This window comes from Denticeps clupeoides, chromosome 17 (assembly GCF_900700375.1).
Source record: "Denticeps clupeoides chromosome 17, fDenClu1.1, whole genome shotgun sequence".
In the NCBI taxonomy this organism is placed as follows: Eukaryota; Metazoa; Chordata; class Actinopteri; order Clupeiformes; family Denticipitidae; genus Denticeps; species Denticeps clupeoides.
Window position 1 is genome coordinate 6,197,716 of NC_041723.1, and position 16,995 is coordinate 6,214,710.

At 43.7% G+C, this 16,995-nt stretch overlaps 1 protein-coding gene across 1 annotated transcript in view; it reads left to right on the top strand.

The window, feature by feature from the left end:
* The window catches only part of furinb (furin (paired basic amino acid cleaving enzyme) b), a 78,228-nt gene that overhangs the window by 38,676 nt on the left and 22,557 nt on the right, over positions 1-16,995 (top strand). The window contains exons 3-6 of the mRNA XM_028958133.1: positions 4,381-4,479; positions 10,658-10,753; positions 12,718-12,846; positions 13,840-13,916. Of these exons, the coding sequence (XP_028813966.1) occupies positions 4,381-4,479; positions 10,658-10,753; positions 12,718-12,846; positions 13,840-13,916 (401 nt within the window). The remainder of the gene's footprint in view (positions 1-4,380; positions 4,480-10,657; positions 10,754-12,717; positions 12,847-13,839; positions 13,917-16,995) is intronic.

The window sequence follows — 16,995 nt, forward strand, 5'->3', positions numbered from 1 at the left end:
TTAACCTATAAATGTTCTGGCAATTTACCGGGTCGTGGTTATGTGTAAACGGGCCTTTTTTTTGTAGGGACCTGGCAACGTTCCGGGCCATCACAAATGCAAGTGAAAAGAACGGAACAGGAAAAGCATCCCTCAATATTCTTAAACCCTTGGTCCGGTCACTCAGGGTTGCGGCTGCTGGAGCCCATCCCTGGACACTGGCCGGCTCCCTGATGCCGACAAATCGAATTAAATATCCCAGAAATTATAGCAAGACAGTAGCATGTACATCACACACTTGAGAGAGGCACGCTTGAAGAGAGAGTGTGTGTGAGTGGATCTTTGTGAGTCTATGTATCAGATTTCAGTGGAGCATCATGGGAGAGAGAGAGTGACTTCCAAAAAATTGTAATATAAAACACATTGAAAGCAATGCATGCAGTAACATGAGATGTGGTTCACTGCGTAAAGCTAGCAAAGACATTTGGTTTTCATTCTGCCAATATTGTATTGAAGATTGTATTGTTTCCCATATCGAAATATTGTATTGAATCTTTCGATATGGGAAAGTATATCGTGATTAATGATTTTTGCCATATCATCCAGCCCTAAATGAAACTGTGATTCATTATAAGGCAGCCATGTGAAATTTTCAAATACAGGCCAAAATAAAGAATTAAAGTGAATGAATCTTAGTTAATACAATTTTCTATTTTTTAGTTTTTCATTTAACTCTCAGTGTGTCAGTAGGATCAGTAATTTGCACATCTGACTTTGTAATGACTCTGTAATGCTTCTGCAAGCCCTCCCATACTTTCACACGACAGGGGAAGCGTTCTTGAAGTGAATTCCATTTAAAACTCATTGAATGTATTTGCCATATAATGGAACAGAACGAGCTTCCATCGGCTTTTTGAATAGAACCTTTGCATTCAAAAATGTGTCATCATTAGAGGAAATTCCAGAGCACATGATCCGCTCATAATAGAACATCCAACAGCTCTTAGTTCCAGCTGGGAACTGTCTTTTCAGCTTCTGATCCCGTTTATTTTTGGTGAAGAGTAGGTTCATGGTTGAGGGGTAGAGGGGAATCTGTGGTATTCGTTATGATTTTTGATACTGTTCTGATTGGAAATTCATAGGGGGCAGCGGTGGGCTAGCGGTAAAGGAAGCTGCCCCGTAATCAGAAAGTTGCCGATTCGAATCCCACTGAGGTGCCACTGAGCAAAGCACCGTCCCCACACACTGCTCCCCGGGCACCTGTCATGGCTGCCCACTGCTCACACAGGGTGATGGGTTAAATGCAGAGGACAAATTTCACTGTGTGCACCGTGTGCTGCTGTGTATCACAAGTGACAATTACTTCACTTCACAAATCTAATAAGCTGTTGAGCTATATATAAGGGCAGTAATTTGAGTAATTAAAGTAATTTGCTTGTATATAGTTCAGGCTTTTTGGCAGCTGGAGTGGCAGCAGGCAGGTGTGAGAGCATCTGCATGCACAGTGAGGCGTAGACTTTTGGAGGAAGGCCTGGTGTCAAAAAGGCCAGGAAATAAGCCACTTCTCTCCAAGAAAAACATCAAGGACAGACTGATATTCTGCAAAACGTACAGGGATTGGACTGCTGAGGACTGGGGTGAAAACATTTTCTCTGATGAAGCCCCTTTCCGATTGTTTGGGGCATCTTAAAATGATGATTGTCAGGAGAAGAAAAGTTGAGCGCTACCATCAGTCCTGTCACATGCCAACAGTAAAAGCATCCTGAGACCATTCATGCTGCTTCTCATACAAGGGAGTGGGCTCACTCACAATTTTGCCAAAGAACATGGCCATGAACAAAGAATGGTACCAAAACATCCTTCGACGGCAACTTCTCCCAACCATCCAAGAACAGTTTGGTGAAGAACAAGGCCTTTTCCAGCAGGATGGAGCACCCTGCCATAAAGCCAAAGTGAGAACTAAGTGGCTCGGGGAACAAAACATTGAAATTTTGGGTCCATGGCCAGGAAACTCTCTGGAACTTGATCCAACTGAGAACTTGTGGTCAATCCTCAAGAGGCGGGTGGACAAAAAACCCTTTAAAACTCTGACAAACTCCAAGCACTGATTATGAAGGAATGGGTCGCTATCAGTCAGGATTTGGCCCAGAAGTTGGTTGAAAGCACGCCAGGGCCAATTGCAAAAAAAAAAAGTATTGACTCTTTGCATAAATTTGATGTAATTGTCAATAAAAGTCTTTGAAACGTATAAAATGCTTGCAATTATACTTCAATACACCACAGAAACAACTGACAAAAACATCTAAAAACACTGAAGCAGCAAACTTTGCGTCATTCTCAAAAATTTCGTCCACGACTGTACATAGGCATGCATCAATTAGTTCCTGCAACAGTTTCCATGTGATGCAGTCAGTCTTTATAAGGTGGTATGCTTCTTTTAAAGTGTGGCTGTGCTTCCGCTGATCTCAGGTCAGTAGTATGCATTCCTCGTATTCATCTGTTGCGAATTCATCTGCGCTGAGCTTTTTTTGGATGATTTAACGGGTCATGTTGGCCGCATTATGATGCTGGCTTCCCAAAAGCCGAGGCCAAGATCAACACCCTGGCGAGGGCGCTGTTAAAGTAAACAGCTCCGTAAAAAAAAAAAAAAGGTGGCAGCTCTGGATTCCGATCTCGCCACCCCTGTTGAACACTACCAGCACACAGATAACCTTGAGCGTGCACAGAGACTCGGACGAAGCACCGGATGCCGGGTGCTTTTTATTTATTTATTTATTTTATTATTTATTTATTTTTACGGATTTAAAATGTGGAGATGCAGTAGGGCACTGGAGTTCTTTTCCAATGATAGACCACTGCTTGTGCTCTTTTTTCTTGTAACGGGAAATGAATGTTTTAGGGGGTGGTGGACCCATCTGGAAAAGCAGGAGACACATTGACGTCTGCTGTCCCCCCACCCAAGCTTGATTTGTACATGCTGATGGTCACCTTTGTTCCAGGCTTTCAATATCCTCACCTCTCACAGTTTATGAAGCTAGAAAGGGCACAGCTTCTCCCCTCTGTGGGATTTTACTCTGCTGTCCAATAGGCGGTCTGGTGGGACAGCAAAGCAAAAACGAAGGCACAATTCCATCTTCTCATCACCAGCCACCAGGAGCACTTCGGTGCCCTCTGTTTGTCAGGCCGGATAAGACGCGGCATCTTGAGGGGTGACCCCCCCTGTCTGACCTACAGCAGTCGCCAAGCAGCCTCGCAGGCACCCTGCTCTGACCCGTGAGCCATGTGCAGAGAACTCGACTGCCACTCACGGCGTGGGGATTTTGACGAGTGAGGGAAGCAACGAGGAGCTCCCATTCGACTGTCACAGATCACATCTCAGGCCTATTATTGTCATAACCAATTGTCTTGAAATCTGTATAGAGTACAGATATCTGTAGACCGTCCTGGGTGCTATGATAATATCAAATCATTAAGGCAAACAGAAAATACAGAAGAAAAGATTATTGTGATGCATGGATTTGACTATATTAATACATTCAGGGTCCTGTGTTAAACATGAAGAGGAACAAAATGCACCAAGACGCACAAAAACTATTGTTTCGTTTTTTTATTTAACCGCTATAACTTAACAAATTAACGCAGACCAGCAAAATGGCCTTACTCTTACTTTTTACTGTACTTGTTCATATCCAGGAACATCTGATTGTGTGTGATGTGTGTTTGTATGCTTTGGTCTCATGATTGAAAAACTAAATATTCAGCAAAGTGCGAAATAAGGCCCCTGGAGTATCGATAACCTCACACCACTTCGTCCCACTCGGGGCAAATGGATTTCTGTATTACATTGAGCCGAGACTTCATTTGTCTGGCCATTTTATTGGAGGCGGGGTAACGAGTAGCTAATGAATCGGGGACATTATCACTTGTGACATGATTAATCGGATGTTATGAGTACCGGCGAGTGGAAAATATTTATTTTCGTTGTTTATGCAGCGTCAACGCAAGAATATATGTGCGGTCATATCGGAGCGTTTTGAAGGGTTCCTGGACATGGCCGGGATCTCCTCCTGGGAAGGCTTTTGTGCTTCTGGTCTGTCGCATGCATCGTTGGCTTATTAATGATCAGCTGGTCCTAATTAATCGAGGGGCGCAATGAAAGTGCCCTCGCTGGTCGAAGGGGGGGGTCGGGTACCAGGGGTTTCCCAGCCAATCAGTTCAAACCAGCGGCGCCGTTGATTAGGCAGCGTCTCCTCGCGGCGGGCGCCTGGTTAAAGCCGCAGCCCTTCGTCCTTCAGGAGAACCCGTGGGCTTTTATTTCCTTCGATCCATCAGTGTTTAATTGCAGGGCGTGACTTTGACCTTGCAATCTGAATAATCTGTCACTCTCGTTCTCTCTCTCAGGTCTTTGGGGATTATTACCATTTCCAGCACCGTTCGGTGGCAAAAAGGTCTTTGTCCGCCCACCAGGGCGTCCATGTCCGGCTGGACTCAGACCCACAGGTAAACCCATGCACACACACACACACACACACACAGGTCCGAATGCATAAGGGTAAAAGGTGAATGCGGTTGAGAGAACATCGTTCTGTGTGGGCTGTTAATAGCGTTCAATTACTTTCAACAACACGATTTCACACTCAATTATTTCATTAAGGAGGATTCTATAAACACACGGTTCAATGGGACATTTTTAAAATAGTATAATGAGACAAAAGGGCAGCGCTAGTGCATGTGTGTGTGCTTGTATCTTTTTGGCGAGTGGTTAGCTATTTTCAGAATTATCACCAACGCTGTAGTGTTGGACACATGACAGCTTTAACAGTGCATAATCGAATCGGCGCTAACTGCGTGCACACAGCCCTGTGTGGAAACGACGCCGCTTTCAATCCCAATAACCGTCAGCGGCCGTCATTAGCAGAAGATGACTGCGACCAAGCGCTTCCAGGAGATATTGATCCGTCTGTCAGGATGCAGCCGAGGAGGGGAGGCGCTTTATTCAGCTCCACTCCTCCATGCAGAAGTGCACAGACTCTGAGAAGTGATTATTTCTTCAAGCGTGAGTTGTGTATTTTGAAGGTCTGCTGTAGCATCTCAATAAGCCTCTGGTCTGTGCCAGAGCTGCACAATTTCATATTAAGTAGATTCAAGATTTTTTCTTTATTTGCAGAGCTATACAAGTACACCATGCAGTGAAATGTACCTTTGTCAATCACAAATTACAAAAAATGATCTTTATATATGACATAGAAACCAATTCTGCTTTCAGATTGGGAAATAATATAAGTTTTTGTGTGGATTTTAATTGGCTTTTTGCACACAAGTACAGTGAAACAACAGACTTACAATTCAACCTTGCAATTCAAAATGTGAATCTGGCTATATGAATTATCAACTCTGCCATAGTTTGATAGATTTCAGTACAGTTCTCTGTTATACGATCATGAAGTGTATAGCTGTGTAATTTTTGTAACGTTTTGAAACAGTATTATTTTTTTCATTTTACATTACATTTACAGCATTTATCAGACTCCCTTATCCAGAGCAACTTAAAATCAGTAGTTACAGGGACAGTCCCCCCCTGGAGCAACTTAGGGTTAAGTGTCTTGCTCAGGGACACAATGGTAGTAAGTGGGATTTGAACCTGGGTCTTCTGGTTCATAGACAAGTGTGTTACCACTAGGCTACTACCACTCAGGCATTATGTATTATGTCATAAATATATGACCATTTTCTTTGGACTGAAGAAAAAATATATAAGCATTGTAAGCACTGTGTAGGCATTTCAACATTACTGATGTCTGGGGGGAATTGGCTTCAGTTTCCCCCTAATATGGAGTTTCACTTAAACCTGTATGATACATCTTGGTCCGAACCCGAAATTCACAGTGAATGAGAAGCTTCCCTGTTCATGTGCACAGTGGGTCATTTTACATAATACAAAATGAAATAATAAAGGGACCACAGACGACTATCTGCACCCACAGCATAATGCCGTGTGAATTAAAAGTTTTAAGAATGACACAAATTCTGGTTTTTACAAAGTTTGATATTTCAGTATTTTTAGATCTTGTTTCTGTGGTGTATTGAAGTATGATTACAAGCATTTTATAAGTTTCAAAGACTAGAAAATGGTACTTTGTGGCTTGAAAAGCAGAGAAAATGATGTCAACCATGTCTATTTGTGGCCGTGAGGTGTTGTTGAAAAGTGGGGCAGGCTCACTTGGGGGGAAAAAAGGTGAATGGATGTCAAGAGGGGCTCATGTGTTGAGTTATAGGTGTCCACGGTGAAAACTGTGGTCATGAGGTGTTGATTTGAAAAAACGGGTTCGAGCAGGGTGAATGGACATGGAAGGATTATTGAGTCAGTGGTATCTACGATGAAAACTGTGGACGTGAAAGCCAGAGTGTGAAATTATCCTGGACGGTCTTAGGCCCGGCTTTGGAAAACATTTTGACCTATTTGGAGCACAGGGGTTCGAATTCACTGTAGCGAAACCCCCAGAGCCTGGAATGGTTCAGCCATCGGCGGCGTTTGTCTGGATCCATTAAGGACATTGCATGTTTTTAGAAACTGAGCGAGCGTTCCCTGTTTGCAGTCCTGGTTACCAGGGTCATATTAACCAAGGGCACCACCAGGGCCGAATGATGGTCAGCCTTCGGCATGAAGGTCGTCTTGATTCTCTGTTGTTCTGATCTGGTTTGGATGGAAATTGATGGAGCGATAACATGTTTGTCAAAAGCATGTTGATGAACCCGACCCAGAAATGGAGCACCCAATTTTATGTGCAGAAAAGGAGGCAAGAGTACTCTTGTCAAGAAGCTGTCAAAAAGCTTCAAGCGAAGAAAATCTAAGTTGTGTAGAGCCCAGACCTAAACCCAAGAGAAAATCAGTGTGGTGACCTGGAGAAGGCTCTGTTGTAATCTGACCGATTTAGGACACTTTTACAAGAACTTCCAGCGAAGAAGACTGAATTCTGTAACTAAATCCAAAAGGGCTTCAACAAAGTATTGATTTAAGGGTGTGCACACTTATTCAAACAAATGTATTGAACTTTTTTTTCCTCCAATTTAATTGTACCATTAATTTTTTTTTCAGATGTGTGTAAATTTTTCTATTCACTGTATTTTTGTATTTGTGTTGAAGTGAGTGGGGAAGGTATTGTGTGTTTGTGTCTCTCATCTCTGGGGAAAGTTTGTGTAGATGGGAGTAATGTACGTGTGTGTTTTTGTGTGTGTGGTATATTGTGTTATATTCTTATAGGTGAGCAATGCGTGTTCATTTCTAGATAGATTTGAGTGTCTATATGTCTGTTTTTGGTGTGTTTATGTGTCTGTGTAACAAAATGGATGAGTATGACTTAAAGTGGGTCTGTGTGTGTGTGTGTGTTTCTCTTCATGTCTAGGTCAGTGGGTAAGTGGTATGGTGTGTCCTGTGTGTGTGTGTTTACTGGTGTGTGAGCTGTTGCGGGTGCAGCGCGTGTCTGTCTTTCTTCACGGGTGAGGTGGCGTGCGTGCGTGTGTGTGCGCGTGTGTGTGTGTTAATGGCAGCACTTGCAGATGAAGGTGGTGTGTGTTCTTAGTTGCTCACACAGCGGTTAACCTCCAGCTCCGCCGGTCGGCGGAGCGCATGCTAATGACGGCGCCGAGAAGCAGCGCGCCGCCGAGGCCACGAGGCCTTCTCTAAAATGGGCGAGCGAGCGTTCCCCAAACACCGGAGTCCAACGCGCAATGCCGTCGTCATCGGCGGCTCATTTGCATGACAAGTGTCCGCGAAAGGAGCGGGATCTGAGAGGAGAACGTCCCCCGTAATCTCCTTACAACAGACGAACAATACAGCTAGAGGCCGGACGCCACTCATAATCACCGGATTCCGAGCGCGCCGTACACATACGTGTGTTTTGTGGGAGTGGGTGTGATCTCTTCTTATATAAAGCGCAATGGTGAAGAGGCCTCTCGCTCATCATCCTCGGCGTGTTCTTCCCGACCAGATAACTCAACGCCCGCGTACGTATCGGACCGCATCGCCGGGGGGGAAAAAACCCGCGTACGGTCATTAACAGCGAGCCTGCGACTCGGCCGACTCCGGCGCTTTTTGCTAATGAGTTAAAACACACACGCCGTTCACGCCCGGCTCGTATTTATGCTTTTATGTTCCGCTGTTCGTGTTTCATGTATTTTCTTTTCCCAGAAGGCCTTTCTTTTCCCACCCTCTCTCTCTCTCTCTCTCTCTCTCTCTCTCTCCTGCCGGTGATTAGTGTAAAGATTACACAGCCACTGCCGCCCGGCTCTGCCGGCTCGCTGAGGATTTAAGACGGGCAGAAAAATGCCCATCTGTGTGGATAACCCCGGGTTCCGGTTCAGAACTCCCCCAGTCGTCTGGACTGGAGCTACAGTGCGAACTCACGCACCGCTTCTGAACAGCACTTATTTCCCGTGTAACTCAAAATCGTAAAAACAATACGGGCCGTATATTTCAGACAAATAAGACGTAGCGCACGAGGAGGGTTCTGCACTACCACAGCGTCTGTATCTTTAAGATTTACAGAAATAAACAGGTACAAGGAAAGGAAAAGGGCCGCTTGCTATTTATCTGTATTTCTGCGGGGAGGAATTAACTACCCACCCAGTCTGAAGAACTTCCTCATCCTGGACTCATTTAAACCCCCAGCTGTCTATATGTCACTCCGTACTTCCGTATACGAATGATCTCTGCTGTAGACGTGTCAGGACCATGCCCACTACCAAACCAAATACACTAGCAGTTAAAAGTTTGGATGCACCTACTCATTTATTGGTTCTTGTATTTAAAACTGAAGACACGGGACTATGGAACAACGCAAGTGAGGTTATGCAATAAGCAAAAAATAGCAAACATGGTAATAAGTTTAACATCTGAGTATCTCCAAAGCAGGGAGCTTTTGCTGTGATGGCAGCGTTTCACACTCTTGTCTTCTCCCTGTTAGACTGTTTACAACAGTTCTGAAGGGTTATACTAAACACTTTCTTATTATTCGCTCATGTTAATGAGCATCTAATGAAGCGGCTCTTGATGACAATAGTGAACAAAGCCGCCATGAAGGTAAAGAGGCGACTGAAAAAACAGATTCATCAAACGTACTTCTCTTCACTGCTACAAAAAATGCTAAATATGTTTCTGGATTCTTCCAAGGCCTCCACCATAGTCTCCATAACCACCACCGAGTAAGTGCCTCAGAACTTTTGGCTGATAGTGTATGAGCTTCATTCAAGGCTTTATTGATTATAGCCTGTGCACTACATTTTATATTGCTCTGTGAAAACTCAGCCGCATTGGCCCTGTTTGCAAACTGTCACTAAGCACAGCACTACGCACATAGCGTGCAACGTGTTTACCACTTCTAGAAATATGTGCATAAAACAATAAAGAAAAACAAACTTTGATGTTTGTGCAAGTGACGTATAAGCAAGTAGCATGTGTGAGAGCTGTCAATCATCAGGCTTCTCCCATTTAAAACTAAAACATGATTAAAGATTGTGTTCTGGGTGACAGAAATAATCACACAACAACAGAAAGACAAGTTTCTCTTCTTCAAGCTACAGGTAAACGCAGTGGTTCTTTCATTTTTAATTTTTTTTTTAACCTGAAGACGCTAACCGCTGCGCTTTACGGCATTTTGAAAACAGTGCCATCGATCTTTTTCACCCTTTCTTTGTCTCCTTGGAAAGGGTTCTGTCCATTAGGGCTGGGCGGTTCTACGATCTTGATTGATGATCATGAAAAAATTCAGCTCAATCTCGGTGATCAGCCTTGGACATTTTTCACGATTGATAAAATGTCAGAAATTAGCATCTTTTGTGTCTGACTTTATGTTACTTGTAAGCAGAGACATGCCAGGTGTACCAAGTCTCCCAGAAGTTCCGGAAATCTCCCACGTATTGAGAGTGTCCTTAAATTGCATAAAATATGCAAAAACTAGAGCAAGCAAACAAGAGCCATCATGCGAGACATTAATGTTTGCATCATGCACTCACACAATGGAATGAGAGAGAGGAATAGAGACAGAGAGAATGTGTGTGTGTGTGTGTGTGTGTGTGTGTGTGTGTGTGTGTGTGTGTGTGTGTGTGTGTGTGTGTGAATCACTGTGTGTGTTTCTGATTCCCTAGTCAAACAGCATCCTGATTGGTAAGCCAGGAGGAGGCTATGATAACTTTGAAAACCGATAAGTGTTACCAGCACAGTGGAGCATGATGAGCATCATTGCTGCTTCAATTTTGTTTTACTGAGATTATACACTGAAATTATTTACAGCAAACTGGCAGAGGCAAAATAATCAGTATTGCAAATGCACTGCATGCACAGCATTATCAGAAAACTATGTGATAAAGATCGAATCGTTCAATATGCCACAGTATATCATGATCGCCCAGCCCTACTGTCCATACCGTGGACCTTTAAGTGTCCTGGCTTACTTCAGTCTTACTTGCGTCTAAACGTATAAATGGGCATTTTACATTTTTTAACTTTAAATTAGCAGCATGGTGAGTTATTTTTTTGCCTCTGTGTGTGAGTGTGTGTGTGTGTGTGTGTGTGTGTGTGTGTGTGTGTATGGTGCGTGCAGGTGAACCTCCGCTCCCAGCCCCATCATCACATGCTAATGAGCGTTAGTGTTTACCGGCTTTGGTGTGTGTGGGTGTGCAGGTCACGTGGACAGAGCAGCAGGTGGCGAAGCCACGGCGGCGGAGGGATGTTTACGCCGAGCCGTCGGACCCCAAGTTCTCCCAGCAGTGGTACCTGGTGAGTGCTCATTAATCAGCCATAATCCACAGCAAGCTGATGATGTGCAGTAATGTTCCGTAAATTTCCATCAAGTGCATTTCTCCAAGGCACGTTTTTTCTTCAGAGCAAGTGAACATAATGTCTTCTTTGGAAATGCACATGTAATAATGTGCAAATAAAGAGTGGGCGTATCCCTGTAGGAGAACATCTCTCTTCGTGACATGGACGTTTGAAATCCAAGTGGTTGCTGGGGGGCGTCTCCCGTTTTGTTGGGGTGAAGCTCGGCAACAGAATATAAAAAGCACCCTCCAGTATGTTTCCTCTCATTTATTATTTTTCCTTTTGAATCTGGTGTGGTGGATCAGGGAAAGAACCCTCTGGGGCCAGGGTTGGAACCCCTTTTTTGTTAACGGAGCTGAATATGTAGGGTAAACGTTCAAGGTCAACAAGGGAATTCTGAGCTACGGCTGTCACTCCAGCACTGACTTCCGGCTGAATGCTGATTGGTTGATTGTCTGTAATCATCATGCAGGTTTTAACTGGGAGCATCTGAATGAGCAATATAGGAAACAAACCAGTCCAAAGGATAGCAATCATAATGCATCATAGGTCTTCATGAAACAGAACGCTTGAATTAAAGCAATGACAATGTCAGTCATTGTCATTTGCATGTCTGGTTTGGTAACGAGCGTGGTCCGAATATTGAATTTGTGATCAGCCCTGTGAACAAGGGGACGTAGGAGCAAGAAGTAGAGGAGACAGACATTGCTGAATATTTATTAATATCTCATAGAACAGTTGGTGCAGAAAGATATTTCTGGTCATAAAGCCATAAAGCTAAGGCAATAATATATATTAGGGCTGTCACATTTAACACATTAATAGCTAAATTAATTTTAATTATTTAATGTGTTGAATGGATGCAGTAAATGCAGCAGTGTTTTGTCACATACCAACATAAATGTGAAGCATGATGCCACCCCATCCCAACTGAATGGGAAGCGCCTCCATTGACATTTTAGGCATAATAGTTTTGTAAGTAGTTGTATAGATGTAATAATTTTCAATAGAATGTTATAATTATAAAAAAATTTTTTATCATATTTTAAAATGTAACACAATTGATCTATTGCAAAAATATGTTAGATTAGTATGCAAAATATGCAAAAAAATCGTTTCTGGAGAAATCATGACTCAATGATAGAGCAAGTTAGAATTGCATTCATTAATTTGTTCAAGGGTTGATGATATATATGGTGGGCTGGGTTGGTAGTTCAAACTCTGTAGGATCCACCTTACTTACTTTCTTACTTTATTTTTCTGCTGAGGTGACATTAGTGGGAATGCTCCATGCCCTAATTCTCTTCTTTTACCACCATGTTTGAAAGCTAAATAGGCTCTTTCTCGGCTTTCTCTGCCCATAAAGCTTTTTCTTAAAGGCCGTTTTTGTTTTGGCTGAGAGGAAGTCGATTCATAGCTGCTCTCAGTGCCCCCGGCTCCATTTACCTGAGGGTGTCAGGAAAAAAATCGGCACTGGCGTCCGGCTTTTCAATCCCCACCTGCTTAGCACTGGTGCTCTGAACGCCCCAAAATGTGCAGCACCAACAAAACTAAATGATATGTGCTTGTGGTGAGGTCTTTTTTTTTTCTTGCCCTCCTCCTCCTCTTCTTTGTTGCTTTTCAACGGGCTTCCCACCGCAAAGCTCTTCCGAGCATGCACTCCCCTGGTTCGGGGGGAGTATTAACCAAATGAAAATGTCACGGTGCCCTGTAGCGAGACTGATTTTATTTATTTATTTTACCAGGCAAGTGAGAATTCTTTTTCAGTTCTCGGCCTCTGGGGCATCAAGTGAAATACTTTTCACATAATACACGTTTGTTTCACCGCAAGTAAAGTCTTGTGCAAATTCTGTGCATGTTGGTTTGAAATGGTGACTCTGTGTGTTGCGTTTCTCATGACGTGACTGGATTTCTCTGTTCAGTACAACCCAAACCACTGCGACCTGAACGTGAAGGAGGCGTGGGCACAAGGGTACACTGGCAGAGGCGTGGTGGTCACCATCCTGGACGACGGCATTGAAAAAGACCACCCTGATCTGGCCCAGAATTATGCAAGTGATTTTTCTTCTTTAACACAAAGACCTAAACCAATAACCAAAAGGTCAAAGGTATAAAAACAAATTGAGCTTGAATAGGGCCAGGCAGCATTTCGAACATATCTTCACATAATAGTGACAGTTTATATTGACCCATTTTTCAAATATCTCATATTTGCATGCATAATAAAGCATTAATAATTACAGACAAATATCAATATTATCTTTCACGTTCCAATTTGCCCATTTACTAATCACGTCTTAATTAGATTCTGTCTGTCTTCCAACTGTTACACTTGATTGACTGGGTTATTTGATTATTTGAGAAGTTACGTATATAACAATGAATATTTTTTTGTTTTACTTTTCTGGTTCACACCACATTTCTGATAGATGGCAGTGTGAAAAGTACAAAGAGATGAATAAGGAAAATGCAATATTCCAATATTCACAGTTAGTAGTTGTCTGGGATGCGCACATACAGTTGGTAAAATTTCAAAAAGAAATAATAATGTATTTTTAATAGGGCTGTCAACATTAAAGTGAATCAGTGCAGCTGCATTTTGTTTACTGTACGTTTGTAAGCAAATTTGCATAAATGTATTTGATTCGCTTGCGCTTGCGCCGCACTTGAAATGCTCAACACTTTTTAACTTTAAGCCACCAGCACCACAAGCAACTCTAAGCGACGGAGCATCAAAGTGATGCCTTCTGTGTGTACCGTGCACTTTCACAGCCTGAGCCGCTTTCTGACAGCAATTTTAAATAGTCTGGATACTTAATTGTAATTAATCATGATTATTGCAATGACAAAAGTGTTAAAAATTAATATTTTTTAATGGATCGACAGCCCTACATTTTTATGTATTTATATGTTTATAATTGTTCCAGTCACACATTTGCATACTGTGTCAAATGTTGGCTTTCTCGTTTATTACAAGTTTGGTATTCGATATTTAGACCATATCACCAAGGCATGAGTAAATAGTGTTTGTATTTGTGCCCCAGGACCCAGATGCCAGCTATGATGTGAATGACCGAGACCCTGACCCACAACCACGCTACACACAGCTCAATGACAACAGGTACGACTGCGCTCCACTCACAACCCGTGGTCTGACACCAGTGATTTTGCCAGTCGGCACACGTAACTCTGGCAAGGCCACTCTCAAGCTATCTCGACACGTTCGTTTATTTTGGAATCAGAATGCCAAAGAGAGCGCCCCACATCCTTCGGTCGGTAATTATTTTTGAATTCGTTCATCGACGGCACACCACAAACAAACAAGCATAACAGGCAGGGATGTCTGATGCGGTGAAGCTTCGCTCTCCGAGAGTTCGGCCATTTGCATGCAGCAGTGTAATTGGAGCTGAGGGCTGGTATAAAGCATAAAGGGAGAAGGTGGCAGTCGCCGGGGGCTCCGTGGGAGATAACAAGCTTGTGTCTGGAATCTTCCAACACCACCGCCAGGTTCACACCCAACTCGGGAGGCATTGCTTCAGACCACAGTGATTGTGCACTTTGATATGTTTGTCCGTTTGCTGAGTTTTTTTAGCACCGGCGTAAAGAGAGTAGGTGTCGAGTGGCCAGTGGCATGACTCTTTCAGCTTGCACCACATGGCGTAGGCGTGTGTCTTTCCACGATCGGTGACCCTCGGGGCCCGCAGTCTACCCGCCTCACAAATCTTCTGCAGTTCAGCAGTGAGGAGTCGACCGTGCTTCCGTGCTCCTGGCATGACGTGCTCAGATCTCCTGGACCATACTCCCTGGACCAGCCGCCCTGAGCAACGATTAACCCGTCTCGTTCTCCATAGAGCCTTCAGGGGCTGTACTTTACTAAGAGTGTAATAAGAGATCCAAGTGCAGAAGCAGTTGTTCTGTCCCCAACAAGACTTGTACTTTACTTTACTTTTACTTTACTTTACTTGGAAGACACTTTTATCCAAAGAATTATATTTATTTACTTAACTTTTACAGTGTAATTTGTGTATATATATTAGTGGTGGGCCGTTATCGGCGTTAACGTGCTGCGTTAACGTGAGACTCTTATCGGGCGATAAAAAAAATATCTCTGTTAATCTATTTTTTAATCGCATAGTATGTCTGTGGGCCTTTGCAGCAGGCACAGAGCATGACCCTCCACTCAGGTTCAGTCTAAACTTTATATACCCTTTCAGTGACATCATGCGCTCTCATGCACATCTGTCCTAGAGTTCGAAGGCCAACCAAGGCTTGGGAGGTATGGGAAGAAATGAGATAAGACTAGCAAGGCCCACCCAAGGCCTAATAAATTATGGTGAGGGTTGGTAGGCCCGACTATCACACAGTGGGTGCACAATGCTTAATTGTAAGAACTGTTTACTGGCCAGGCCTCAGCAGCTAGGAGCCGTGTTGTGATGACAGATGTGCGATTACATTCAGTGAACTCGCACACTTTTGGGTCTAACTCTTTGTGTGTGAATGAAGGTGCACAGATAAATAAGATATTTGTTGGAGACATATATAAAACTGTAAGCACTATACATATATGCATGTTATATTTTGAACACTTATTTGTTAACTGAAGTTATAGAAATGTAATATGAATTGATCATTGTTGTATGCTTAAGCATACAGAAGTCACGGGGCGAATGTCCTTGGCGAATTCCATACGAATCCTGGGAGTGAGCGCAAATCATTTAAACGCATTGTAACTAACTGCAGCTGCAGAAAAACTTAGATAACACAGACAATCAAACACATTATTAAGCACACACACATTTTCTTCAGTTTTTGCCATCTGCTGCTTGAGTTTATTGATCAAATCTTCAGCAAATCCTCCACCACTCCGACAGCACTTAATGTACACTTGTGGCCTTATTTCTGTAATTTTTGTATTTTCTGTATAGCGGATATTTTGCATATATTGTATATTTTAGCTGTTTTATACTGTTGTGCTTGAGAGACACCATTGACTGGAATCAAATTCCTTGTATGTGTTTGCTCACATACTTGGCCAATAAATGCAATTCTGATGGATGTTTGAATCACAATTTTGCTTCGTTTCAAAACCTTTAAAGCTTTTAAGCTCTGAGTTTGTCAGGCTTGTGTTTTGGAGATTGGTTTGGGGATGGGTGATAAGAGATTGAGCTCATGAAAGCAGACGGAGCCCAGAGCTCCGTGGTTCTCCTCACACCAGCCCTCTGGTGAAACGCGGGGGGGGGGAATTAGGCCCGAATCCGCCTGCCGTGGGAGGGGAGCCGTTCCGTCCTTGTTTCTCGGTGCTGCCGCCATTGCGTTTAAAGTTTTGAATCCATTTTCAACTGTGGGTGGCTTGGGAGACTTTAGGAAAACATTAGGAGCGAAAACGGAGCGTTTGAACGCGGGCCGGTCTGTGCCCCCCGCTCCCTGTCGAAGCGCTCCGTCTTCATCCCCGGCGGCGCACTGAAGACCAGTTCGAGGCGCGTTTGAGGCCGGCCTCCTGGTCTGATGAAAGCACACATCGCTCGGCCCTGCAGGCTGGCGGGGAAAAAAAAAAAAAAGAATCCCCGGGAAGCCGGATGACACTCGGATCTCCGAGACTCAACAACACCTAAACAGACAGGAAACGCGCGGCGGTGCACACACTCTCCTGCTGTCAGAGCGATTATCTGGAGCCGTATCAATTTGGCAGCGTGAAATGAGAAGTAAATTTGCGTCTTGTGTCAATAGCGGTGAACTGCCGCCACTTTGTGTGAACTGTGGTGAAGTGACACCAGATGAGTTCTGTAATTCCCGAGAGAGGGGCGCAGCACCGCTGCCCGACAAGATTGTATGAATATATTCATGCCAGGCGGGGCAGGCGTGGCGTCCTGCGAAGGCCACCGCATTTGTATTTCCGACACAGAAGGCTGCGTTTTGAATTCAATATGTATTCATGCTGATTTCCTGCATCAGTAAGAGTGTGTGTGTGTGTGTGTGTGTGTGTGTGTGTGTGTGTGTGTGTGTGTGAGAGAGAGAGAGAGAGAGAGAGAGAGAGGGAGAACGAGAGAGACCGACATGTGGTCTGTACTCCTGTTTTTTTAATAAAAAGAACCTGCTGGATATCTTTCGGAACATTTCTAAATTCATGGGATCCATCTCCAGCCATGCAGGTAATTCTTTTGTGCTCTGGCTTCGCGGCAGGAAGGCGCACTGTTCAAGAA